Source organism: Gallus gallus, chromosome 23 (genome assembly GCF_016699485.2).
Source record: "Gallus gallus isolate bGalGal1 chromosome 23, bGalGal1.mat.broiler.GRCg7b, whole genome shotgun sequence".
NCBI classification, from domain to species: Eukaryota; Metazoa; Chordata; class Aves; order Galliformes; family Phasianidae; genus Gallus; species Gallus gallus.
Genome location: NC_052554.1, coordinates 3,910,030 through 3,936,226, shown reverse-complemented (window position 1 = coordinate 3,936,226; position 26,197 = coordinate 3,910,030). Strand labels below are relative to the sequence as shown.

Here is a 26,197-nt window from a genome sequence, read left to right as displayed (position 1 = left end):
CTCGAGTAAGTTTAATCCTTCACCAACCATTCGTTTCAAGCGTTTCACGCGGGGACGGAGCGCAGATGGAAGCCGCTTCCCCCTCCTGGGCTGCGATCGGGGCGCTGCATCACCACCGCTCCCAGCGCCACGGCAGTTCCTGGGGCACCCACAGCCCCGAGCGGTGCTCCAGGAGCTCCCGACTCCTCGCAGGGCAGCGCCGGCGCGCGATCCCGACGGCACAGCCCCGCTGGGGGCGGCCGAAGCGGGGCTGGGGGCGAGCGGGGCGGAGGCGCTGCAGTCCCGATCGCAGCCAGCAGGGGGCACCAAAGAGCACGCAGCCGCCGAGCGGGGCCGGGAGCCGAGAACCAGAACGGCGCGCAGCCGGAGCGAGGGGTCCCCCGCCGGGCCGAGCAGCCTCCTCCGAGCCGGGCCTGAGCAGCCTCCTCCGAACCGGGCCGGGCCGGGCCTCCGGCAGCGGGAGCTCAGGCGATGCGGAGACGGCGGCGGCGGGGAGGGCTGGCCCTGCTGTTGGCCGCGCTCTTCGTTTTCGGTACGGTGCTGGCGCTGCGCACGCTCCGCGCCGCTGATGCTCTCCCCGCCGGAGCTCCGGGGCTGGCAGAGCCGCCCGCTCCGCCCGGAGCCCGCGAGCCGGCAGCGGGGAGCGGCCCGTCCTACGACCTGCACGCCTTCTACTACGCCTGGTACGGCAGCCCGCGCTTCGAGGGCCGCTACCTGCACTGGGATCACGCCTTGGTGCCGCACTGGGATCCCAAGGTGTCGGCCAGTTACCCCCGGGGCCGCCACCGCCCGCCCGATGACATCGGCTCCAGCTTCTACCCCGCGCTCGGCCCCTACAGCTCCCGGGACCCCGCCGTGGTGGACGAGCACATGGGCCAGCTCCGCGCTGCTGCCATCGGTAAGCACCGGCACGCACCGCAGCCCGGCCCCGTTCCCGCAGCGCCCCGGGGTGCGCAGTTCGGCCCCCCCGCCCCGCACCGGGCGGGCTCAGCATCCCGTGACACCGCAGCAGCCGCTGCCACGGCCCACTGCCCGCGGCCATCCCATAGCCGACAACACAGAACAGCGCTTAGAGGCTCTTCCACAGCACAGAGCACTTAAAGCATTACAATGCCATGAAATAGTTACCTCGCTGCCGTTGCACGGGAGGAGGAAAAGTTTAGAAACAAAACATCTGAGCAATCCACGACTGTGTTCCTGCAGGAGTGCTGGTTCTGTCGTGGTACCCACCCGGCCTAGCAGATGACAACGGGGAACCATCAGACAGCCTCGTGCCATTCATACTGGACGCTGCACAACGGTATGCCATAAAGGTAATGCTTCTGTCTGCTGTTGGAGGCCACTGGACTCACTGTTCAGCTCCAGCACAAAGCTGACGCTATGCCTGGGCAAATGTCCCACTCCTCTGCTTCAGTTAGTAGTAAAGGGAATGAGCACTTCCACGTAAGAGCTCTCCTTATTTCATGGGAACAATTTTTCAGCAGCTAAATACTAAGGGTCGTTGGGTTTTCCCCTTAATAATTAGGATTCTCAGTTTACTTCCCGTTAATTTTAGTGAAGAGCAGTGAAAGCTCCCACTCATCTGAGCAGGCAGCCCAGCTTTCCCTATGTGTCACACAGGGGTCCCTCCCAGTCCACCCCCCCCCCCCGCAGGGGACAGGAGATCCTTTGCAACAGCCCTGGGGCCATCTGGGAGGTCAGGGTGAAGAGGGAGCAATAGGACTGTGCTGAAAATAACCCCTTCTACCACCTCCTCTTTTGAAGGTCACCTTCCACATCCAGCCATACAAAGGGCGCGATGACCACACAGTGCATGAGAATATCAAATACATCATGGACAAGTAAGTCTCTCACGTAGACAGAAATCCAGCTGTGGAATGCTGCTTTAAGCAAAAACGGTGTGCTTTGAATTAAATGCATCAGAACGGTATCCAAAAAGCAGTGCACAGTGAGAATTGCCTACAGCTAGCCAACAAAGCAGTGCTGAGCAGCAGGAGCTGTAATCAGATCCCACTTTCTCCAGCACATCAGTATCTTGCCTCTAGAACCCAAAGCTGCTTTCTTCCGTTCAGGTTTCTAAGCCTGTCACCTCCACTCCTTCCTTCAAAAGGGAAGTGAAGTAACAAACAGCACAGTTCCAAAGCACTCCCAGAAAGGAGGAGAGAAAGGTTCTGAGCAAAAAGGCCCCCGTGGCAAACCGAGTCTCACATCACACTTGCCTTGTAACAGCAATACCTGCTGAGGGCTCCATCACTCGAGCCTCTGAAAAAGCTTTCTGCTCTCTCTGTAGATACGGATCGCATGCTGCTTTTTATAAGTACAAGACCAGCACTGGCAGGAGCCTCCCGCTGTTTTATATCTACGATTCCTACTTGACACCTGCTGAATCCTGGGCCAACCTTCTCACACCATCAGGTTCCCATTCTCTCCGCAACACCGCCTACGATGCTGTGTTCATAGCACTGCTGGTGGAGGAAGGGCACAAGGAGGATATCCTGTCTGCAGGATATGATGGCATGTACACATACTTTGCGTCCAATGGTTTCTCTTTTGGCTCATCCCACCAGAACTGGAAAGCCATCAAAACTTTCTGTGACTCCAACAACCTGATGTTCATCCCCAGTGTTGGGCCAGGCTACATTGACACTAGCATCCGCCCCTGGAACAACCACAACACCCGGAACAGAGTCAATGGGAAGTACTATGAAACAGCTCTGCAGGCTGCTCTCACGGTCAGGCCAGAGATCGTCTCCATCACATCCTTCAACGAATGGCACGAAGGCACCCAGATTGAGAAAGCTGTTCCCAAGAAGACCCTGACACGCCTTTACCTGGACTACCTTCCTCATCAGCCCAACATGTACCTGGAGCTGACCCGCAGGTGGGCAGAACATTTCAGCAAAGAGAAGGAGCAGTGGTTGATGTGACTGCAGCCATCTGCCTCACTCAGAGCCATCCTATGGACAGAGCTGCAGCAGAGACAAGTGCTTCAGAACAAAAGCACGCAGGGAAACAGCTGCAGAACCTTCAGCCTAGGCAGGTTGCTGAGCCTGCAGCAGCCTGCAAGCACTCCAAGGACTGCAAGAGTCCCAGCTCTGAACTCGCTGGAGGAAAAACTACATGGAGTAGGAAATCTCGAAGCAGCAGCTAAGTCTAACTTCCTGCAGATGTAGCAGAGATGACCTTTTCAGAGCTCTTCTGCAATGCATGGGGGTGCTGGCTTCAGGGCCAAAGAGCCATTTCTTCTTACGGTGTGTACGTTCTGTGATGTTTGACATAGTTAGCTGGGTTCCAGCATGCATTTTCCCTTAAGCCCTTGGTCTGCTGCCACCACAGATCCCTCACTCCACTAGCAACTTCAAAAACATTTCCTTACCAGCTGGCTGCAAAAAAGAAATAAAAGTTCCTCTAAATTGTTTACTGTAGATGAAACTAAACCATGCAGTTCCATACCCTCTAGTTTATCCAAGCTCTCCTATACCAAGAAGTTCTGTGCTAGGTGTCGTTGCTATGGCTCACTGTATCCAAATAACTAAAGATAATTACAGCAGAAATGCTAGTGGCTATTTACCCCTACTACTCTACATGCTGGAAACCAAGGAAACGCAACCATATCTATACTAAAAGCTCTTCAGTGGTTGTTTACTGCTCCAAGTTTTGAAAATTTAGACCTGAAGTTGCTTTATTCCCTTTAGAATCAAGGGAAAAAAACAAAACACTTGCAATAAAAATGCTGCTGAAAACACCATTTGTTTTTTGAAAGAAGTTCAGCTCACAGCAGCTTTCCTTTTTATAACACAATGGAAAGCACAGCAGCAAGGTCACAGGCTGCAGCAAATGAGGATGTGCTCAAATGCAACAGATGTAGGCACAGAAATAAAGGAAAGAAGCTGCTTACCTTCAGAAGGCCTCAGGGCACACAGGGATCTCCAGCAAAATGCCCCCTACCTCCACTGCCAGCCCTTAAATGAGGTCTGTAAGGGGTGCATCCTGGCTCCACCCATTCTGGTCACTCAGCTGCACTGCTTGCACCTGAGCTTCCCTGGGTTGGCCCTGCCTTCCCACCAGGTGCTCCATTACTGATTCAAGCAGTGACTCAGCATTACCACTATACCTCTATTTGCGATTTAAAACGTGCTGGGACCCTTCTAAATGAGCCATAAATTAGCTTATAGTTGTATCAATAAAATGAGAAGCAGCAGCTTGGGATGTGAAACAGGGTTCTATTCATGATGACTCCATACACGCTCTAACTAAGCACGAGTGTTGTAAGTGATGCAATAAACAGACACGTGGAACGAGTTCTATAGGCAGGGAGGATCAGTGACATCATGCCATTCTGAAAACAGTCTAATACTCAAATTATTTTATTTTAGATCACATTACTAAAACAGACAGGTATTTGGAAATTGTACAGCAGCATAAAGAGTTGAGCATAAATAGTTTCTCAGGACTCAGTAGATGTAACACTAATTAACAGACACCCATCAACTGTTACTCTCATTACCTTTGTTTACTGACCTGACACAACTCATCAACCTCATTAAACAAGGCCATTAACACGGTCTGCTGAATGCACAGGCACATAGTGTCCAGCTTTACCAGCTCTGCAGAGCCTCAGAGTCTGAAGTCTTAAGATGATTCTGGGACCAAGCCATACTTCTGCCTCAGGATCTCAACCGTAGATGTCAGTGCACTGCGAGGGCAAAACATAACTGTCAGAAAATATGTTTTTCCAAGGATTAAATTGCATTTTTTTTTGTGAAAGAGCAAGCAGCTAAAAAACACAGTCATTTTGAATTAAGGAGAGAGAACATGAACTGCAGAAACAAGGATGTTTTGTGTAGAAGCTTCTAGAAAGGAGTCTCCTGGGCTCAGCATTTGGAATGCTCCTTCGGGATGTCTGTGTATGCTGGTAATTTAGCTACATGACTTTAATCTGAAGGTTTAACCACTAACAGGAAACAAGTAGAATAGGACCCACCATATCTTGAAAGTTTCATTTCATTTAAATTAAAAGCTACGGCTATGTATATATAGCAAAGAGTGCTCACCAGCCAGGACGAATGATGGTGAATTTCCCCGACACAGATAAGTCAACCACAGTTGACCCCAAACGACATTCAGGGCTCTGGACATCCCCTATTGGACCTCCATCAACAACTAAGGACAACTGAGGCCAAAGGTCTTGGAATTCCTGGAGAAATAAGAGATCTGGCTAACAATCCTGAAGGTGGTTTGTGACCACGTTCCAACCACTCCTGTTGAACAGTCTATTGTCAGGGAGACGGCCTCTTTACTGTCACTCTCTTTTCTCTGTCACAAACACATCCCAGATTGACATCTGAGAACAGATTTACCTTACATCTATAGGAAAGCTACAATGCTTCTCAGCTTCAAAACTGCATGATGGCAGCACTGTTTATTTAAGAGCACATACACAAAAACTAGCAACACATTTGGTACAAAAAAAGTGTCCTTTTTGTACGGTGCTCAACTATATCCCCACCAGGGTCTACAGCTTAGCAAGAAGACATCTCCTTGAGCTTGTTCTCAAGCTGCAAGGAACTGTACAGATAGCAGTAGTCTCATTCCACATCCAGCCCTCCCACAGCAATTTCCTCTCCTTCAGATTTGGCACCCACTTCAGAAGGAAGTATAAGCACGTAAATACTACTTTTAAGCCCCACCTTCCATGCTTTTTAAGGTAAAGATCACAGACAGCTACCCCACAATGCAGATCTGCAGGCTGTTTTAACTACAGACTGACATATAAAGAAATGAATATAAACAAGTGAAAGGAAACAGCAGCAGAGAAATCCTTGTTTCACTGCTAACGCTGGCTTCCAATTACGAGCGCCTGAGGCTCTGTCAACCTACCACAAAAATCTCACTTAGTAACAAAAACAGTCTTACCGAAACCGTCAGCGTGCTCGCCTGACTGCTGATGTTAGCACTTGTTAAAGCTAATGGTCCAGGGCAAGCTCGTGCCAGCTCCCTAATAAAAGGGTGGTTTGGAATGCGAACGCCAACCAACTACAAGGAAGAAGAGAGCATGTTTTACATGCAGTAACCACAGACCTTTTTAATCTTGCTTTGCCTGAAGCCCTTGCCTGAAAGCTGACACTTCAGAGAATTAATACACCAACACCTGCCACACTAGCAATAATAAGAGGAATAATCACTGCTAAGTGTGCTAACTACGAATCAGAATTAAAGCTACTCCAGCAGAACCATCACAACAGCACATCATCCATAATAAACACTGAGATGCGTGCTGTGACAAAGACCTACCGAAGTAAAAGGGTTCAAGTCTTTATTTAGTTCTTCTGATCGCTTTAAGACCAGGGTCACAGGTCCCGGGAGCAAGTCCTGCAGCAGCTCATCCGGCACATTCACATGGCAGTACCTACAGAGCAAGAGAGGTGAGGCACGACAGGCAGCCAGCTGCAAAAGCCCTACCCCACGGGTCCCGCAAGCTGGTGAGAGCACAACAGAGGCTCCCTGCCTTTGCATGTGGCCACAACCCATCGGTGAAGCTCACCTGTAGATGTGCTCCACGTCCCCGAGGCAGATGGCCAGCGGCTTCGTCCCGTTCCGCCCCTTCAGGCTGTAGATGCTCTGCACGGCGCGTGAGTCCTGGGCCAGGCAGGCCACGCCGTACACCGTGTCCGTGGGCACGGCCACCAGCCCGCCCTCCTGCAGGGCGCCGACGGCGGCTGCCACCGCCTCCCTCCAGCCTGCGGACACCGCTGGCTCAGTCCGAAGCCTCAGCCGAACCCGCGTGGGGCTCTGATCGGCTGTCTCCGCGCTCAGAGCCTCCCGTCCCGGGGGCCTCCCGCCTCCCATCTCCCCCAGGCCCGGCCTCCCGCCGCTCATCAGCCCCCACCGCGTCCCTTCCCCACACCTCGCGGCTCCGGGCGGGCCGCGCTGCCGGGCAGAGGCAGCAAGCAGGAGCTGCGGGCGTGCCCCGGGCCCGGCAGCCCCTCCGCGACCCGAACCAACCCCGCCAGCGCCGCTCGCTGCACCCTCAGCATGTGAGAGCCACTTCCGCTTCCGGCCGCCGGAAGGAGGCTCCGCACTGCACTTCCGGCCGCCAGAGGGAGGTGCCGCACTGCACTTCCGGCTGCTGTTGTAATGGGGCGCGGGCGCACGCGTTTCTAAAGCGCTCGTTCCACTCTAGTAGGAAGGTGAGGGCTCCAGGGGGAACGGGGTGACTAAAAAGCCATGTGACGTCATATTAAAGAGCAAAAAGTCGGAAAATAAACTGATTTTAAGCTTAGAAAGTGCTACTGTGTATTGGAAGGAACGATATCGTGCTTATCTCCCACATGATTCGGCAGTACCCTGAGTAAAGACTATGGTAACACAGTGTTTAAATAAGCATTTAATTAGGATTCCATTAGTATTAATATTGCTTTCAATTCCAAAAAAAGTTAATTTCCACTTCTTTGTAGATATTTCAAAGTACAATATTAACTTCATACAAAATGAGCAATTAAGCAAACACCATTATTTCACATTTTACATTCTTCAAAAAATACAAATTCATATTTACTCTTTTTTGGGGGGTTTTGGAGATGCTCTTCCTTTGGAAGTACTGTACCTGTAACTAACATCTTCACATTGCTCAATGTAAGCACATTTGTTCCCGTGTTTCATAGTTAAATAAATTCCTTTAATACCATAAACACATTCTTGAAAAACTGGGGGTTTCCTTTTATTTTATCATCTCCAAGACCATCGCCCAGCTCCCCACGGGTCAAACAAAACCAAAGCAGTAACTACACAGCCTACGTTCTCCTGGACGTCCCACTTTGGCCTCCGTGCAGATGTCAGTGCTGAAGCCGCCGTGGGTAACTAACCAGGCCTGAGGTTCACACATCCCTGCCTGCCTTATTGATGCTAGTTGGTGTGAAACACGACGACTACCACGCTCCACAACAAGGGTCAGACACAGCTCCGGTTCTAGAAGCAAGTGGAAGGACACAAAGCCACACAGCAAGAAATACCAGCTACTGTAACTACGGTACTGCAGAAACATACCCTTGATTTTGCTGAAAAAAGATCATATGAAAAAAATTCCTTGTAAGAAAAAAGTAGAAACTGCATTTATTCGAGAAAGTGTACACTGCATAATGAACCAAATTTTGGCCAGCTTGCACACCACCGAAAGCATGGTGTGGGATTTCTAAACTAGTTCCAAGAACACACACACTTAGACTATGTACACTACTACATAAATATCCAGTTTAATTTGCATTTCTCAGTGCAGACACAGAATCCAACTCCTCGAACATGAGATATCTATCAAGACAAGATGCAAAAAAGTTAAAAGTTCAGCCCTGTCCGTGAGGATCAGCTACAGGTAACATGTATAAAAACTTGACATTGTTTCCAAAATACGCTAAGGAAAAAATAGTATCCCAATTAAAAACTACGCAACCAGAAATTAGCAGGGTTTATTAAAGACGTGGTTGTTTTTTTTTCCTTCCTTTTTGCCTTACAGTCCAAATTGACTCTCACATTTCTGCCCACCTGGCTCAGATCACTGATGCAAAGGACTTCTCACTCCGATCTCAACACGTTTTTACAAGGACAGGTTTCAACATCCTCATTTTACAGGGAGGAAACTGAGGCCTGGAGAGGCTGAGCGATGTGCCTGAGGTCACACAGCCAGCCAGCAGCACGACGAGCACGGCTCCAAGCTGCAGCACAGCCCTGGCTGCCCCTTGCTCCAGTTACCGCTGCACTTCCAACCCCCCACCCATCAGGAACAGCTTTTCATCTCCCATCAACTTCAAGGTCAATTACAGCCCAACTAATTTCCCCCCAGCAGTTCCACAACCAGCACGCCAATCATTAGTTCATTCTCCGTGCCTTAATTATAGTTGTCACGGGAAAAGTACTGTAAACAGTTTAACAATGTTGCTGCAGTTGCAAACACAATATCTGGGGTGACGGAGAAGTGCCACCCTCCGCAGTAAGGCAGATAACATGACATCAAAATGATCTGGTGAAGACAGATTTTAAAGGTGCAACATGCCTGATTTGGAACAGCTTGTCACTTCTGTTCACACTGCTGGGACAGGAGGGAGGAGAAAGGAGAAGGGCCAAAGGCAGGATTGCTGCTGGAAGAAGGTACTGATTTCCAACAGAAGTGACAAGCAGCTCACCAGAAAGCGTGAGAGAAAAGGCCTGCTAAAGCACAGTGCTCTCAGTGAAATATTTGCATAGATTGGACATTTGCTAACGATGCATAATTCCTCTTGGGTATACACAGGGTAGGGCAATATGTCACTGAGCTAGTAGTTACTATATATATTCGATTAGACAGACACAGACAGACTGACCACGTGGGACAATGATCTTTAGCTACAAGTATTGCACCGAGTTAAGTGCTCATCTTTGCACACCCCTGTTAACTTTTACTCAGAGCGAAAATAAACTTTGTGAAAGTATATACAAAAGAAATTGCAGCAATTGGGTTAAAGATAAAATAACCTAAAGTGCATTTTAGATACCAGTATGAGGTTCTGCAAACTAGTCTTTCTGGACACAGTCAGCATTACAGAAGTGCCCAATTCGTACTTTGTTCTATGTAATTCAGTACCAGCATTTCAACAGTGCTGATTTTCCATTCCTCTACCAACTAGAAGCATGAAAAGCAACTTCCACAGCCTTCAACTGCATGCCAAGTCTGCATGCTCGGGTCACTGCCTGGCCACTAAAGCCACCAATATTGGTAACCAGACCCTTTCTACATATTGAAGCTTCTGCACTCATACAGAAAACATAAGCAACCAAGTAAATCCCCACAAGCCACAGAACAGCAAATCCTTTAACACAGAATGACCTAGAGCAGTTGTGCTCTCTGACTGATGATAACTCAAGGAATTCATGAAACACAGATTTTGCAGAGGGAGGACGCATTGCTCTCAGAGGCTCCAGCACACTAGCAGAACGTGCCCCTTTCTGGGAATCCTATGTCTTGCCAGATCTACAGTGACAGAAGCTCCACTGTTTTTAATAGAAGTGTTATGCATATGCTAGATGCCAGGGCAACAAGTGCTGCCCCTTGGGGTCAGTACTGCGGCCGATGCTCTTCAACATCTCCATCGGTGCCACTGACAGTGGGGTGGTGTGCACCCTCAGCAGTTTGCAGATGATACCAAGCTGCTGAAAAGGACTTGGGGGTAAAGAATATGAGCCAGCACTGTGCCTTCACAGCCCAGAGAGCCAACTGTATCCTGGGCTGCATCCAAAGCAACGTGGCCAGCAGGGCAAGGGAGGTGATCCTGCCCCCTCTGCTCTGTGCTGGTGAGGCCTCATGTGGAGTGCTGTGTCCAGACGTGGAGCCCCCAGTACAGGAGAGACCTGTTGGAGCACGTCCAGAGAAGGGCCACAGAAAATGATCTGAAGGATGGAACACTGCCCTGCAAGAACAGGCTGAGAGCTGTGGCTGTGCCTGGAGGAGAGAAGGCTCCAGTGAGACCTGATATCAGCCTTTCAGTATTTTAAGGAGGGCTATAAGAAAGTTTTTTTTTTTTACAATAAGGGAGCTGAGGCACTGGCACAGATTGCCCAGAGAGGTGGGGGATGTCCCATCCCTGGAGACATTCAAGGTCAGGCTGGACCGGGCTTTGAGCACCTAATAGAGCTGTAGATGTCCATTCATTGCAAGGGGATTGGACTAGATGGCCTTTAAGAGTTCCTTCCAATTCAAACGATCCTATGATAAGCTCCCTGGCACCAAGGAATCACAGGGCTTTGCTGTGATTGATTGCCCTCTCATGCCAGCTGCTCACACACCTCCTCTCTCTTCCAAGCATGTTCACAACCACCCAGCAGCACAACATTTGATCACACAGCACTGGGGATGATGCAAATGTTCACTGTGAAACATATCAGATACATGGCGCATGGAAAACAGACCAACAATTAAAGAACAAAAGCAAGTATTGTACAACGCAATGGCTGGGATGCACAGCTCACAGCCCGTGCACTCATAACCACACTCTTCTCCCCTCATTACAAGCTCTAATTAGTTTCACCTAAATCAACACCTGTCTGACACACATATAAAGAGGATAACTGCAAACCCAACGCACCTATAAGTCAGTATAAACCTGGAACGCATTGCTTTTCCTAAAACACCAATATGAAACAGTAGCTGTGAAGAGAAAGCAGCAGAGGGGTTAACCTCTAATCTCCACTCAGAAAGGATGTATGCAGCATCTTGCTGCTGCCAATCACCACACCTCCAAATTAAGTTCTAATTTCAAAGCCTTTGGCAGATCTTTTTCACACATTTCTACCACAAGGGAGTTTCTGAAGATGCCACCTGGCCTAAACACAAACACGTTTGGTGTGAACTAAGTCACAAGTAGCCGGACTAGAAAGGAAAAAATGCTTCCCTGAAGGATGGAAAGGCTCAGAAGAGGTTGCTAAACCCCTCAGCTGTCACATTTCAGGGCACATCTTGTCCCCTTCACAGAAAACCCCACAACTCAAGGGGAATCTATGTGCTCCTGCATTAGCAAACTCTCACATGCGCACACACAAGCACATCCACACACCCTCAAGCACCACTGCCACGCTATGCCAAAGAAAGGGGCAAGGAGAATCACTCAAAGGGGGAACAGTTCCACTCACACAGACTTGAGGCTGTTTCTTCTGTGTTGAAAGCAGTTCTTGCTGCCACACTACCAGACTGCGTCACAAAGCGATACTGTAGGGAAAAGAAAAACAAAGGGAACCACACCACCACACTGTCCTCAAGGGATTGCCGTTACAAGAACAAAACATCAGATGCTTTGTTAATCCACGATTCATGGATGCAAACCTTATTGCTGCAGGACCCACATCCCCATTGTAATAGACTGCATAGCACTGCAGTGTGAGCCAGCACTCCCAGACAGGAAACATCAGCAGCGTGTTTCCAGTTCAGGTGATGCCTCTAAACTCATCACTGCAATTAGCAAGAGTGTTCTGCCCTAGCAGAGTGACACAGCACTTTCCACAGTCTCTCCTCTCACTCACCTTAATGGACAACCCTTGTTTCACCCTTCTGCATTTAACCACTGGAAGCAAGTTGACAGAGAGGTGATAAGCCAGTTCCCTTCAGCCCATTTCCAGCTGTGCCATGGCAGTGCATTTGCAAGACAGTGAGATAGCTTAAGCCACTGCCTCAGCTAAGACTGGCAGTGGTGTGGTAAGGCTGCACAGAGAATGTCACAAGAGAGTTAAAAAGCCTTCAAATCATCAGGTTATCTCGGGGAGGTCTGGCTGCATTCATATCACTCCCCCCCCCCAGGTGCAGACAGCGGCTATGATCAGATAGGAGCTAAGAAGAGTGAAAGATCTCTATCCACTAGGAATTTGCATTCCTAAATTTAGTGTGCAGAGACAGTCCACATTAATTGGCTTATAGTCGTTATCTTTGTATCTCACTAATGACAACACTGTAAACTGAATAAAGACTATTTAATATTCTTTCCTTTAACACAAAAAGACTGACAGCCAAAGCCAGAAAGATGGATAAAATACTACAAAATTACATCTTTTAAAATAATGCAGCATAAATAAACCATTTAGAATGAGACTGCATTTATTGCAACATTACAGGCTTTTTGGTGGAAGGGGGGTTTGTGTTTTATTTACCCTGAGTAGGTTAGAATATAGTTTGATATGAAAAACTACTATGTTGTGTAACATCTTTTAGTCAAGAAATAGCCCCGTGCACAAAAAGCTGGCATTGCATTAGGTTGGAGGCAGATTCAGGCAGAAACTATATAGCTTAAGAGAAAAGAGGAAGCATTTCTGGGCAGCTGAAGGGTAAACTCACTGAACCCAAACTGAAGTTACATCAAATCATTCTCAGTATTTTCCAAGAGTTCTTCTTGACAAAAGATGAGAGCAATCAGCAAAGGCACCATGCTCCTGATTAAACGATTGGAGGGCTTGTTTAAGAGGATGACTCGTTTCTGAACAGAGCCAAATGAATCAAAAGAGCAGCAGGAACCAATCTGACTATACCTGGAACTCACTGCATCCTTCAAAGACAGGCAAACAGACTCTCAAGTCTGAGTGAGCAGGGGCTCCCACAGTGTTTCCATACATCTGCCACCACATCTGAAGTCCTAGTTCAATTAGATGAACCAATCTATTAGGAGCACAAGTACCTTGTGCCCTCCTGCAATAAGCTCCCCAAACACTTCTGTAGGCTTTAGTAACAGCCACAGTACAATGCAAACCCAGGCATCAACTCCCAGCTCAGTGACGTGACAATCACATTGCAATAAAACTTCAGATAAATCACCTTCTACTATAATGAAACCAGTTTCTGTTATAGCAACTTCCTGTCCTGGGCTCCCCTTATAGTGCATGGTTAGTATATAAGAGACAAAAGAAAAATCATAGACCCAAGGAGTTGTAACAAAGACTCACTCGCTGCCAGTACCTTAAGCCCAAATGTAAGTGATGTGCAATTGGAGACAAACTAACCCCCCTTTTTCTTTTTAAAATCTTTTTGCACACGAGTAACCTTAACTTCCGTGTTCACATATGACAAGCAAAAGTGACAGACAGTGCAGCCAAAACAGTTCATATATAACTTAGCTTTTTTTTTTTTTTTTTGCCTTTTCTGTTTTTAGATAGATTCTTAAAGATGGATGTACCTGGGACGTGACTAAGATGACGTCTGTGAAGCAGAAATAAGCCACAAAACTTCCAAAGAGGAAGGAAAAAGAATCGATCCTTCAGTTTCTGCTTCTAAGAGGAGGGTTTTACCCTCCAGGTGCAAAAGAAAAATCCAGAACATCTTCATTTAGAGAAGCTGCTATTCAGACCAATTTCTTCCTCACCCTGCAGTAGTGCTTCGATTGGAATTATATTAGATGGGGTTTCAGGACTTTGGAGGGACAGGAAGTCCGATACATCCATGGCACTTAATGTTTCAGTCTGTAAGTCTGAAGGGTTAACTATTTGACTGCTCTGCCCACGTGAGGGAGAAGGGGAAGAGGAAGAGGAAGGAAAGGTCTGAGGCTGCAGCTGGGGAGCTGGCTGCTCCGAAGCTTTCGGTTCAGGTGAGGAACTCTCCTTCTTAACGGTGACTTTGTCCTTGGCAGAGTCTCGGCAGGCACACTGACACTGGCAGGCTTCCTCCTGCTTTATAATAATGACAGGAACGCTGAGACCAATCTGCTGAACAGGGTTTCCTGAAGGTGAAACAAAGTGAAAACACACGTAACTAAACAGCATAATCTCACCACTGGAGAGACAAATCATGTGTTAGACACCTTAAAACAGTGATTACATATTATTTTTTCAAGCACAATGAATATCCTCAGCAGAAGGTAAAAAAATAAAAAATATAGACAGGTACTCTCTGCTGATGCCCAACCTGCACAGGTTGAGCCCAGATTTTAAAAGTCTGGTCTAAATTTTTACAGAGAACTGTATGTCACCTCTCTGACAGGCAGACTGCTTGTGGAAGCAATTAAAATCACCGCACATCCCTGGTAAAGCTAACACTATTACAGGCAAACAGAGAAAAAGGAAAAAGAAGGTTTGGAATCAAACACGCTTACCTGTGTTGCCAGCTACTGGTAATGCAGTGGTAAAAAAGACCTTTTCTACTACTTTTGGAACTTGTGGCTTAAAGGGAAAAAAAAAAAAAGAATAAGAGTGAGAGTCAACTCCAAACAAATTTCTGTTGCTCAAACTCTAAATATCTGCATGCAAAAGAAGCAGATACTCCAGAGAGAACACATAGGAAAACATTAAATCAATTAACATTTTGTTTGGTTCTGAGCTATGCTCTGGCTATTCCAAAACTAAGCATATTATTTCAGTAGTCCTGAAGATGATGAGTCATCTCCCTCTGCACTACATGCCTGTCAACACAGCTTGTTGTTTTTGACAACTGAATTAATGAATTGTTAAGAAGCTGCCGTGCTTTCCCATACTACTTGCAGCCATTCATTCACTCTAGGAGGAACAGGAATGGTACAAGCTGTTTCAAAGCTACGCTGAATATACTAACCATTTGTTCTTGGCTTTGTGGAGAACCAGTGGCACCATTTAATATCCATTGCAAGTTTTGCTCTCCCATGACGATGCTGGACTGTAGAATAGCGGTGCTCTGAGAAGGAGTAATTGTTATGGTTGGATTGCTAGTCAGAACAGAGTTCGCACCAACAGGCACAGTCTGAACTACAGCTGGCAGGGGTTCAGTGGCACTTGATGCTGTTGGGGCAGATGCCCCAGCAACCACTGAAAGTCCTTGTACAATGGGCTGTGGTGGTGTCTGAGTGTGCTGCAGGAAGTCTTGGTGACTGGCTGCAAACTGTGTGCTGTGAGGAACAGGCACTTCTGGGGATTGTAAAACAGTTGCAGGATTTCCAAATGCAGCTTGCTGTGAGCTGGTTCCTATGGAGGAGGGAGCAGCAGGTGCTGCTGAGGCTTGTAGTGCTGAATGTGAAGGCTCAGAGATGCCAAGCTGCAGTACAAGTGGAAGTGACAACGATGCTGAATCTCCTGCAGAAGGCGGAACAGCAGTGACTGAGTCTGCATGACCATTAAAAGCTTCAATCAAGGCAGCTGTCAAAGGAAACAAAGAAAAAGTATACGTACGTCAGTTCTCATCATACCCGAATAAACAACTCTTTCAATATAGTTGCCAGCTAGCTAACAGGTTTTTGCTAAGTAAAGCACTAGCATTTTTCATGTCTTCAGACTGGTGTTCAAGAACATGTAGCACTAGACAGTGGAATGTAAAAGCAGGTCCAAATTCAGGAAGGTGGTAACACTGAACACTACACACGAACTGATTAGCCCCATTATTTCTCTCTAAAAAGCCTTCTCCATCAGCATGCTCATGCAGCTACATAAAGAGTGAAAGTTCAAAGACAATATTTATATGAGACATCCAAGAGCATCAGTGTTGGGGCTGAACAAGGGCATACTGTAAACGTCTGTTCCTCTGCCACTGCACAAGTATTTCACCATCTGTGAACGTATTTCAACACCAAAGCACTGCAGTGTGGAAGCTGAAGTTGGCTGTTTGCTACTTAAACTTATGTAGGGCAGCAAACTTCAGTTTGAGTTGCTGAACCAAGCATATGCATGCAGAGAGGGAAAAACTGTCAGAAAACTTCCTTAAAATATTGCAGATACCATTTGTACCTGTCTGCTTAGAGTCTTCCTGATTTGTGGTGTGATCTGTGCTCTGAAACATAGACTCAAAGATGCTTGCTGGTGAGATTGTGCTAAGATCTTGTCCATGTGTCTGGCAAACAAAAAGAAAAGAGGGAGACATTATATCTTGGGTCTCCATAAACAGCACAAATCCCAGTCAGGCAACGTATCGACATCAGAAACCTCTGCTCAATGAACCAGCCATCTTCAGGAAACAGAACATACTTCATTCACGTCACATACATTCATAAAACATAAAATGACATTTAGTTTTTATTACCCACAATCAAATTTACCAACACGATGAGCAAATCCTTACAAAAACAAGTCCTTTTAAAGGCAAATATATTCTTCCGCATCAATACTTTGTTTAAACATTACTTCTTATAACATTTGGCTACAAATAGAAAAATGCACTAATTTGGTGCGTTTGCAAAACCTCTCCTGGAGCAGAAACAAAATAGCTTGCTTAGATAATAACCTGGACTATGCACTACTGTCACTCACATTACTGAAGTAATAAAATATATTAAAAACCTACATGCTGCTTCCCTATTGAAATACACAATAAGGACACAATCTTATCAGTACATAATTTTCTTCCATGGAAAATTTAACCTCAGTCAATGGTTACCAATAAGAAAAGAATATAATTACAGTAAAATCATATGCTGAGCTTTTACAAAATGGTTTGATTTAATCACTTTGTATTTTAGAAGAAAATCCTTCCCTTTCACTCGGGTATTCTGCTGCTAGACTTTGGAGTCGTTTATATCAGCTCTGAGTTAAAAGAGCCAATAAAGTGCAATTACTTCCTGAACAGGCTCTTCAAGCACTTAGCTTTATTCACTGATGTACTTGCAAAAAGATGTAATCTATTCAAAGGGGCACCTGAAAGCTAATCTTTGATAACCTAATTAAGTGACTGTGTCATACAACCAATTATTCTATAGAAGTGATCCAAATAATATCTAAACTCCAAATTTAAACAGAAAAGGCTTCAGAAAATATCCTAAAAGTTTAAATATGTAATACTAGTTCTGCCCCAATAAGGTTTCTCTCAGTAGCAGGTTTAATAAAGACCTTACAGAGCTGTACAAAACCAAAAGCTTGCCTGAATATTTGCTTCTCCATATTCCTGTCTGATCTCTTTGAGAAGTGAACTCATCATGCTTAGTCTGGACACGTACAAAGCTCTCCACCCAGGTAGATGAAACATGCTGGACAATATATCAACTGCTTACCTCCTTGATTTACTGCTCAGTCTGCTCTAATCCTGAGAGTTTATCGTAGCTGCACCTCTGACATACAGTAGGTACTAATGCAATGTCATTTGCATATACTCTTCACTCCAACCTTATTCCTTCTAATCAATCCAATTTGGTTTTTATATTGAAAAAATAATGCTAGAATTTGTTGTTGGTTTTCTTTTTCTTGAAAAAAGAAAACAAAACAAAACCTGTCCCCTAACCATTAAAAGAAAGAACAGCACTGATGACAAAAAGTGGAATTCATATATGCTAATACAACTTCACTCAGAGTCCAAATCACAAATATTGTTCCAACATCCCAAAAAGGACACAATAATGTCAGATTGACAGACTCAGTAGAGGAGTGTGTAGGAAACACACATACTTGTCAAGAGGCAGCCTCCTGCAAACTGCAACAAGACACACCAAAAAGGCAGTAATTAGTCCACCTAAAGCAACTCCTACCAATTATTCTGTGGCAGAGTACATCTCTCCTACTAGCAGGATGAAAGCTTAAAGGAGAGCATGCTGCAGGGTGGACTAAGTGAAACAGAAGCAAGCAGTCATACGTGTCTCATCTACCGTATTCCAGTCAACAGGTCAAGCATATTGTCAGGGGAAAAAAAAACACCCAACTCAAATTACAAGTGAAGCAATTCAGAGACAGTGACTCACTAGATTAGAGTTCTCCCGCAGTTCTGAATCTGTTGATATGAGGCTTAAGTCACTCAGACAAAGCGAGTGGCTTGTATCCTGTAAAGAAGAAATTGAGTTAAACAGTTTAAAAAAGTAGCAGGTTGCTTTCCAAAAAAATTAAGCAACATAGAATTTTCAATGAGCACAAGCAAAGCAGCCTGTAGAAAACAAAAATTTCAGTCATTCATAGTCAGCCTTTGTTTTACTTCAAACGTGTTTATGTAGTGCTGACTGAAACATTAAGAGTTGACAAGGAACAGCACGACCATGTATAGAATTGCCTACAGTCTACTACTAACCTCAGACACGTTGTTATTGGGAAGTGCATTGTAGGTATGTCCTTTCTCATGGCCTTTCATGTGACTCTTGAGACTATACTGTGTACTAAAAGTCTTCTCGCAGCCATTACTGGGACAGAAGAAGGGTTTCTCCCCTACAGGCAGCACAAAATACACATGACAAATATAAATTTATATGAGACACATTTTTAAACTACATAGGATAATAACAGTATCTTATACATAAGCATGTTTTTCTCCAAAACACAACTTAAGTTAGTATAAAAGGCAAAAACTTAACATAGGTCAGGCATTTCAAAGTCTTTCTGCACTAGTGCACATACTGATAAGAAAAAGAAGTACCTTTCTCTCTATACAAATTGTTACTTAGAGCCAAGCCAGCAGCAGTAACAGCTAACAAACAGTTCCTTAACCTGCCATCACAGTGCCCTATTCAAAAGGCTGGGTCCCATCCTACAAACGGCCCTAATGATACTCTGGAAAACAGTAAGTAATTACTACCTGGCATGTTGGAACTTGTATGAATAGATTTGAGAGTCATTATAATGCCACTTCACACACTCAACATTCTTGGAAAGAGCCTTGCAAACAAAAGCTCCCATTTTATCAAGTGAATTGACAGGCAAATACAGTATTTAACTCGTATGCATCATTACTGACATCTGTGAAACATGCTGATGAAATTCAAGACCTGCGAGGCATAAATGGAGGTGACTTTTCTCTGTGGTTCTGTTTCTTTGTTCTCATCTGAAATACGAGCTAAATTTTTGACTGCCCACTTACATTTGTGCATTACCAGTTTGCTCAACACAGGTTGAAAGATATATCCCTAGAGATATCTAGGAAATAAATGATTCACAGCAGATTCACTGAGTTATATCTATTTAAATAGCTGTGTTTAGCAATCCTGAATGTATTGTGTAACTTAAAGAATAAAAGCAATTGTGCCAGGGCTGCTATAAAATATTTTTTGTTTTTATGAACTACATCTAAGCATAAAAAAAAGCATGACTACCTTGCCCGATAGATAAAATGTCTAATTAAATGTCCTTGTTAGATTATTTTATATGCAAGTATAAACACACATTAGGATTCTAAGACTTAGTACAAACTAAATAGGCTCAATTAAAGAAAAACCAAACCCCCAGGACTCACCAGTATGTGTCCTAACATGTGTTTTGAGGTGGTGGCTTGCAGCAAAAGCCTTTCCACAGCCGTCGTGTTCACACCTGGATGAAGGATCAGGGAAGAGTTAGCATCAAGATTCTTTCACACGTGTTACCACCTCTTGTCACGCTCTGCAATAGTCACAGGACTCCAAAGGGCTGGCCTGATACTAATCTCTGCTAGTCATTTACATCTCCCAGCTGCTGCTAAGCACGCTATGCAGGCAGGATTCCAACTGTGACTTTAAAATTCAAACACAAATTCACCATGTGGGGGTTTGGTGAGCTGCTGTGGAATAAACACTGCATCCCAACAGAGAAGCAGCAATACATTTCACAAACATGCTCATCTTGGGATGTATTTCTGTCTAAAAAAGAATACTCTAACTTGATGATTTTGGTCATTTGAAGGCAGTTATTTCATCCACTTTTACAGACATCTGAGAAAGCTCTGGAACAAACATGCTCAAATGCTAGCTTTCCTTCATTTTATTTAAACAAGCTCTCATTAGTGGCAGTAATAGCTGTCTTTTGCTACAAAAATAAGTTTTCATTAATGACAGCAATAGCTGTCTTTTGGCACAGGCAATCCATTACAGAAGTTCCAGAACAGTAAAAACTGCCATCCAGTAACTTACCGAAATGGCTTTTCTCCTGTGTGTGTTCGAATGTGCTTCCTCAGGTCACTGTGTGTTGTGAAGTATTTACTGCAGCCTTCTGATTCACAGTTAAATGTTTTCCCTGTGTGAAGTCTCTGATGTGCTTTCAACCTATAATAAGTTAAAAACAAATCCCTCTTATGGTTTGTCACACAAGCCAGTCTCTTCCCAAGGCAAGCAAGCCATCCACTTCAATGTACAAGACAGGATCAAATGCTAAATGTGTGTAATTGACATCACTTCTGAAGTCCTCACAGAATCTGAGAATTCCTCGTGTCTGTGCACCATCTTCAAAACTACCATAAAATAATTAAGCTAAGTACATTATTACAAGTTCTGTCATCCTGGACATCTATGCCATCTTGGTATCGATTTCCCACATTTCTCCAAGAGAAATATGCAGAGAATTCCTACCTGTACAGTGTATTGAATGCCTTTTCACAGCCCTGCACATCACATTCAAACGGCTTCTCCTTAGTGTGCACTCGAACGTGGATTTTGAGGCTGTAAGAGGTAAGAAAGGCTTTGCCACAGCCTTCTTGATTGCAGACAAAAGTGTATTCCCCACGATGTGTCTTTTGGTGAGTGCGCAGGTTTCCAGCAGTGCTATAGGTTCGTGGACAGCCCTCAAAAGTGCACTGATATCTCTTAACCTATGGGATATAAATGTTGCATGATTGATTTTTAATTGTTCCTGGAATCCAGAGACAATGTGATGGATTCTGATGTCAAAGGAAAGAAAAAAAGTAACAAACAGTTTAATTATCAGACTACTTAATAGATCTGCTGTACCATGTAAAGAGTGGCATGCACTGGAAAGCAGGCTGACCTTACAGAATAGGAAACTAACTGAAAAGGAGAAAAGGGCAATATATATATATTGCCTATATATATGAATATATATATTCTAACTATAGTTAGAAATCAAAAGTTGGAAAAGATCCCTAAGATTACATCAAACCAACCCACTATTCCCATCCGGAGCACCTCTGTTGCTTATAGCAGAGCTATTTACTGTAGAGGAAGACAAGGAAGGATGTATTTTCACAAGCTGACCCTCAAAGGCACCAGCCTGTGTGCTGAATTAACATCCTGAAGGAATCCACAATTTTTAAAGGTCTCCTTCAGTGTTACTTAATTTTATCTCAAAAGCAGCCTTCGTTGCGCTGTGTTCTTCTCCTGTGTTCACTCAAACAGCGCATGCCTGAAGCATACTGAATCAAACAGGGTGCTTCATACCATAGGTGCCACAGATTTCACAACTGTCTAGATTGCCAAGAAACAGCTCCGTATGAACTAGATTTGACAGCCTTCCCACCTTCTGCAAGAGGCAGGAAGAGCTCACGTCAGGAAACTTCCAGCGTGCAAGTCATAACACTTAATTAAATCTCATTCTCTCTTGTGAAGAAAAAGGAGTAGGCCACCTGATATGCTTGAATAATCTCCCTCCAACATTAATTATCAGACTGATGCCTTTCATTTGACTGTTTCAGCTGAGAATCCTTAACATCTAAAAGTAATTATACAGCCCAGGAGAGAATGTGTTGCTTGACAGGCAAGAAGCAGAAGAAGCATTCCAGAAGATGTTAATTTTGAAATCTTTAGAAAGGTGATGCAAAGTCCCAACAGAGGAGCAGAAACCTTCAGATTTAGTATTCTAACAACTAGACAGGAAGATAATCTAGCAAGTCATGATCAGCAATCTTCCTCTTTACCAAGGCATTCAGCACCTATCTCACAGTACACAGCATTATTGCTTAGAAAACACTTTAGAACTGCCTTCAAAAAGAAAATTTAAAACAAACAAAAAAACCCACTGAGTTGTGGTTTGGTACCACAATAGAAGTAGATAAACCTACGGATAACCAGCATACAACACCTGTGGGTCTCAATTGTTCTTCCCTTGTTGCTTTATGTATACATCCAATCAGAAAACTTGAAACTCATTGCTCTTTAATTACCACAGCCTGGGGGGCTGAAAACACAACAACACGGGATCCCCTGACCTGTGCTCATGTCAGCTCCCACTGATGTAATACGGTGACACAAGGATAATTAATGCGATCTGGAACATATCTATTACACTAATAGTTACCAACAAATATATGGGCATTACAATACAGTTAAAAGATAATTAATAAATTTAGTTGTGTGTTGAGCCTACCAAAACACAAGGAAAAGGACAGACTTGTAAAATACAGCCACAAGGTCAGAAAGCACATTTTATTAGAAGAAAACTTGCACATTATCTCCACCAGAGATCTTCAGATTCAGTACAACTTGTATCAGTTTGGAAGTCAATTCTTACCCTTTAGAAATTTAAGGCAGCTGGTAATTAGTTTTACACGCTGCATTATAGGGTGCTCTCCACTGTACTTCCCATAATTAAAAGGGCTTTGACAGACACATGAGCTACCTAGAAACTATTAGGTGAGGAGCCCTATGTGGTTACATTTAGGCCTGGGAAGTGCGAAGAAAAGGAGAATATTTATTATATATTAACGATTTGGTCCCTAGCTGCTAGGTACATATTTAAGGGAAGATAGCAGTGACATGTTCAGTTTGAAGGCCTTGTGGTGCTCCTCCTTTTCTTCAAAGCCTAAATTGTTATTTTGCAGATTTAGAAGGATGTTGGAGACAGAAGCAATGTTGTTACAAATAAATAAAACTCCTCATCTAGCAATGCACTTAATTTTCTTTTCACATTAGGAAATTCAGCACATCACATAAACATTATACGCATGAAATGATGTAGATACTGAGCATGAAAGACTGGCAGGTAGAGCAGCAAGTACTCAGGACCATTGCCACGTGCAAGCAACTCAACAGAAACAGGGTGGCTAAAGGAAAAGCCACAGATGGCTGGATACAACATGTACTGAAGCAAGCTGATTTGAAGACAAAGGTTGTGGCGGTATCACACCAGCTTTTTGCAGAAGATAATATGCTCCTCACACAGCAGAGGGAAGCCAGAAGTCCTCATTAAGTATTTACCCCAGAAGTAAGAACTAATTGTCCAATCACCAACATGACTCACAAAAGCTGAGCCAAAGGCCACTTCAATTGCTCTGTTTGCCTTTAAGTTGTCTTTAGTTTAGGATTTTCCCCTTAGGTTTACATTTTGTCTACCACCACTGATTAAAACTACATCAATGGAACTGAAATAGAAGACTGCAATTGCATTTATTGTCATGCAGACAATTACAATGAAAGAAGTTTATTACAACACAAGGAAGTTAAAGGAGCATAAAACTTTCCTTCACGAATGTTTAAGGTTGACCTGAAAGTATGAGACTTTAAAACATTTATCTTCATTATTAGGACCTCCTCGGATGTTTTGGAAATACCAAAGGATTGGACTGCTAGCACTGAGCACTGACCCAAGCATTCAGTTTTAGAGTTTCTTTTTCCCCCTCCAAAAACTTACCAAGCATCTAAAAATCAGTGAAAAAAGGAAAAGAGTTCTGTTTGCTCAGCACTCAATTCCACTGCACTCAAATTATAGTGCAATCCCTCCCCTCCCACCTCGAAAATTAAGCCAAGAGGTGGGAAATAAATTCAGACAAAGAACTGAATCAGGCAGTTCCAAGTCTTACAAGCATTTTTCTAAAAGGCAGCATAGAAAAATAAATCAGTTTAACAGCATGTGTAAAGCCATCAACACCAGTGTAACTAGTACACACTGTTCTCACACGCTGCAGACTGCAAGCTGATTGTTCCACTAAAAGAAAAGAAAATACTGGCATGACTGACATATTAAAATTAAACATTTTAGCAGCTAAGGGAGGATGCAGCTGCTACTAACGTGAATAATATTTGAGCAAACAGAATCCTTTGGACGGGTACATTGCAGAAGCCTTGCTCCAGAAGTTTCACAACTAATTGCAGAGCTGACCTCCTACAGCCCCATATCCTTGCTGCTGAGTGAGGGATAATCAAGGCTGCCTGCTAATTTAAATTATTCAGAGGATTCAAACCGAGCTTTCTTCCTAAGCAGGGGCTCATTTCTGCAATTCTCACTCAGACTGAATATCAGTTACACGAGCAGCTGATACTACTGCCACTGATACTCTCTAAGGCACCAGTAAGAGTTTAACTCAGCAGGGCCAAGAAAGTAGGGCAAAGTTGTTAGAAATATGTCAGCATTTCAATCCACTTTGCCTTGCACCTAAGAAGTAAAAATCCTACAAGCCATCACCACTTCATATGCAGTTAGAATTCATTACGAAAACAGAATTAGAAGTAGCCTCCATTTTAACGCGTAAGCTAACTTAAGCTTTTAAGACAGCAGATGGTACTCTGAGATTTCTCTTGTTTTCTTCTCAGTTTCCCCGTGAGTGACACAATAAAGCTAAAAAGAAATTTTAAGTTGGGCACCTTGAGCTCCATACCTTAGTTAATTCCGAGAGGGTAGATTTTAACCTGCAATTAGATGTGCTTTTCTCAAGAACATGGTTCACCACAGTAACAGAACTCATGCTCTTTTTAGCTGAACTCAGACAATAGTTATCTAAACAATAAAATAACAGAACCAGTACTACAGCACCACTAGTGAGAGAAACAGTACTACTGTAAACGTATTTTTGTTGCCATATTCTCCTCTAGTTTGCGAGCAGGTATCAAAAAACACTTCCTGCTGCTTCACGAGAAAACAGCATGATAGAAGATTAAAAACTGAAAGCATTCATGGCTATGCTGCTGATGCATCAAAGGACCGTAGAACACAGTTATTCCTCCCTGCACAAAGCACTACTACAGCAAACAGTAACAGTAGATTTGATAGAGTCACTCATAAGAACCAGCTACATAGTGATCCTTAAAAACAGGAAAAGCTGCTGCCTGCCTCGTAGCACACAGTTTTAGTCATCATATTTTTCAAAGCATTCGAGGTCAGCAGATGAATACTAAGCACAACAAGCACAAATTTAAAAATATATTTAACTACTTACTTCTTTAAGCTTGGTTTCTGGGCATTCAGACTGCAAAGTGAGTGTTGCGCCTTCAATGTTTCTTGGCATAGGAGTTGAACCAGGATTTATTGTTAGGTGAATCTGATCTGGAGAAATAATATGTTGCACGTAACCCTGGGACATTCCTTCATGATCTGCTATTAAATGAAATCCTTCTTCATGACCCTCCGGTAAAAAAGGCAAGTGATCACTACATTGTCCTTCATCCTCATCATCTTCCAGCACGCTGTCTTGCTCTATAAGAACAGTTGTCCTGTCATAGACCGTCCCGGATGATGAAGAAACCAGCCCGTTTTTATCAGCAAACCTCATCATATTGTCATCTTGAGTTAATTCGTCATCGTCCACTTCATAGTAGATAACGTTGCCTTCGGGACTGTTTTCCCCCATGGCTCACCGCCGCTCACTGTAGTATCCTGAAGCGGGACCGTAACAACCCATCTACAAGAGAGGAACGGGAAGGCTGAGGCTCAGGCAGGGTCGGCCCGGTCGAGCCCCGTTTCAGGAGCGGGCACACCACCGTTCTCCGCACAACTCCTCCCGGAGCTAAAAGGCCCCTGCAGCACCCCCGGGCGTCGGCACCGTGCCGCAGCCCTCACCCTACGGGCCGAAGCAGGCCTTTCCCTCCACCCCTGAGCTTGGCGATGCCTCAGTCCGTCCGGCTCCACTGCCACCCGCCGCCAGGGCCCACCCCAGCCCCGCACACAGGCCCCAGGGGCCGTCCCGTCTCGCTCCGACCGCGCTCACCGAGCTCCCGGCAGCGGCGGCAGCTTCCCCACCCCAGCGGCACCATGATTACCAGCGCACTCACTTCCGCTTCCGGCCGCGCGCGGTACGACGGGAGGGCCGCGCCCGCCGCGGGGGCTGATGGGAGCGGGGAGGGGGGGGGGGGGGGGGGAAGGCTGCGCATGCGCAGTGAGCAGCTGCGCTGGGCCCAACGAGAATGTGAGGGAAAGC

At 45.0% G+C, this 26,197-nt stretch overlaps 3 protein-coding genes across 7 annotated transcripts; 1 reads left to right on the top strand and 2 right to left on the bottom strand.

The window, feature by feature from the left end:
* The first annotated feature begins 329 nt into the window (after positions 1–329).
* On the top strand, positions 330–4,216 carry MANEAL (mannosidase endo-alpha like). Its single transcript, XM_417758.8, has 4 exons — positions 330–898; positions 1,204–1,313; positions 1,765–1,841; positions 2,291–4,216. Exons 1-4 carry the CDS (start codon positions 472–474, stop codon positions 2,925–2,927), a joined length of 1,251 nt encoding a protein of 416 aa, XP_417758.2. The 5' UTR covers positions 330–471; the 3' UTR covers positions 2,928–4,216.
* A 135-nt stretch (positions 4,217–4,351) lies between these two features.
* YRDC (yrdC N6-threonylcarbamoyltransferase domain containing) lies at positions 4,352–7,058 on the bottom strand. Of its 2 annotated transcripts, XM_417757.8 has the most exons (6): positions 6,908–7,058; positions 6,545–6,740; positions 6,295–6,409; positions 5,917–6,036; positions 5,055–5,197; positions 4,352–4,696 (listed from the first exon to the last, which is right to left on the bottom strand). In XM_417757.8, exons 1-6 carry the CDS (start codon positions 7,035–7,037, stop codon positions 4,633–4,635), a joined length of 768 nt encoding a protein of 255 aa, XP_417757.2. In that variant the 5' UTR covers positions 7,038–7,058; the 3' UTR covers positions 4,352–4,632. The 2 variants fall into 2 exon arrangements, with proteins under 2 accessions (XP_417757.2, XP_015153269.2); XM_015297783.4 differs by having other exon boundaries at positions 6,545–7,058.
* A 316-nt stretch (positions 7,059–7,374) lies between these two features.
* MTF1 (metal regulatory transcription factor 1) lies at positions 7,375–26,079 on the bottom strand. 4 transcript variants are annotated; one of them, XM_040651733.2, is made up of 11 exons: positions 26,052–26,079; positions 25,220–25,681; positions 20,685–20,923; positions 20,250–20,381; positions 19,601–19,674; positions 18,446–18,579; positions 18,126–18,203; positions 16,180–16,291; positions 15,047–15,603; positions 14,592–14,658; positions 7,375–14,219 (listed from the first exon to the last, which is right to left on the bottom strand). In XM_040651733.2, exons 2-11 carry the CDS (start codon positions 25,628–25,630, stop codon positions 13,825–13,827), a joined length of 2,199 nt encoding a protein of 732 aa, XP_040507667.1. In that variant the 5' UTR covers positions 25,631–25,681; positions 26,052–26,079; the 3' UTR covers positions 7,375–13,824. The 4 variants fall into 4 exon arrangements, with proteins under 4 accessions (XP_040507667.1, XP_015153181.1, NP_001026666.1 ...); XM_015297695.4 differs by having other exon boundaries at positions 16,189–16,291; NM_001031495.2 differs by having other exon boundaries at positions 16,189–16,291; positions 25,988–26,071.
* Between the last annotated feature and the right edge of the window lie 118 nt (positions 26,080–26,197).

What these genes read in the sequence shown, in the direction of transcription:
- MANEAL (XM_417758.8), top strand. Translation starts at nt 472, where the DNA reads ATGCGGAGACGGCGGCGGCGGGGAGGGCTGGCCCTGCTGTTGGCCGCG. An exon ending in GCTCCGCGCTGCTGCCATCG is followed by an intron (nt 899 to 1,203) that starts GTAAGCACCGGC and finishes GTGTTCCTGCAG; the next exon opens with GAGTGCTGGTTCTGTCGTGG. An exon ending in ATCAAATACATCATGGACAA is followed by an intron (nt 1,842 to 2,290) that starts GTAAGTCTCTCA and finishes CTCTCTCTGTAG; the next exon opens with ATACGGATCGCATGCTGCTT.
- YRDC (XM_015297783.4), bottom strand. Translation starts at nt 6,879, where the DNA reads ATGAGCGGCGGGAGGCCGGGCCTGGGGGAGATGGGAGGCGGGAGGCCC. An exon ending in GACGTGGAGCACATCTACAG is followed by an intron (nt 6,410 to 6,544) that starts GTGAGCTTCACC and finishes CTTGCTCTGTAG; the next exon opens with GTACTGCCATGTGAATGTGC. An exon ending in ACCATCATTCGTCCTGGCTG is followed by an intron (nt 4,697 to 5,054) that starts GTGAGCACTCTT and finishes TTGCCCTCGCAG; the next exon opens with TGCACTGACATCTACGGTTG.
- MTF1 (XM_040651733.2), bottom strand. Translation starts at nt 25,630, where the DNA reads ATGGGGGAAAACAGTCCCGAAGGCAACGTTATCTACTATGAAGTGGAC. An exon ending in TAAGCAGACAGGTACAAATG is followed by an intron (nt 15,604 to 16,179) that starts GTATCTGCAATA and finishes TTCCTTTGACAG; the next exon opens with CTGCCTTGATTGAAGCTTTT. An exon ending in ACCAGTAGCTGGCAACACAG is followed by an intron (nt 14,220 to 14,591) that starts GTAAGCGTGTTT and finishes TTTCACCTTCAG; the next exon opens with GAAACCCTGTTCAGCAGATT.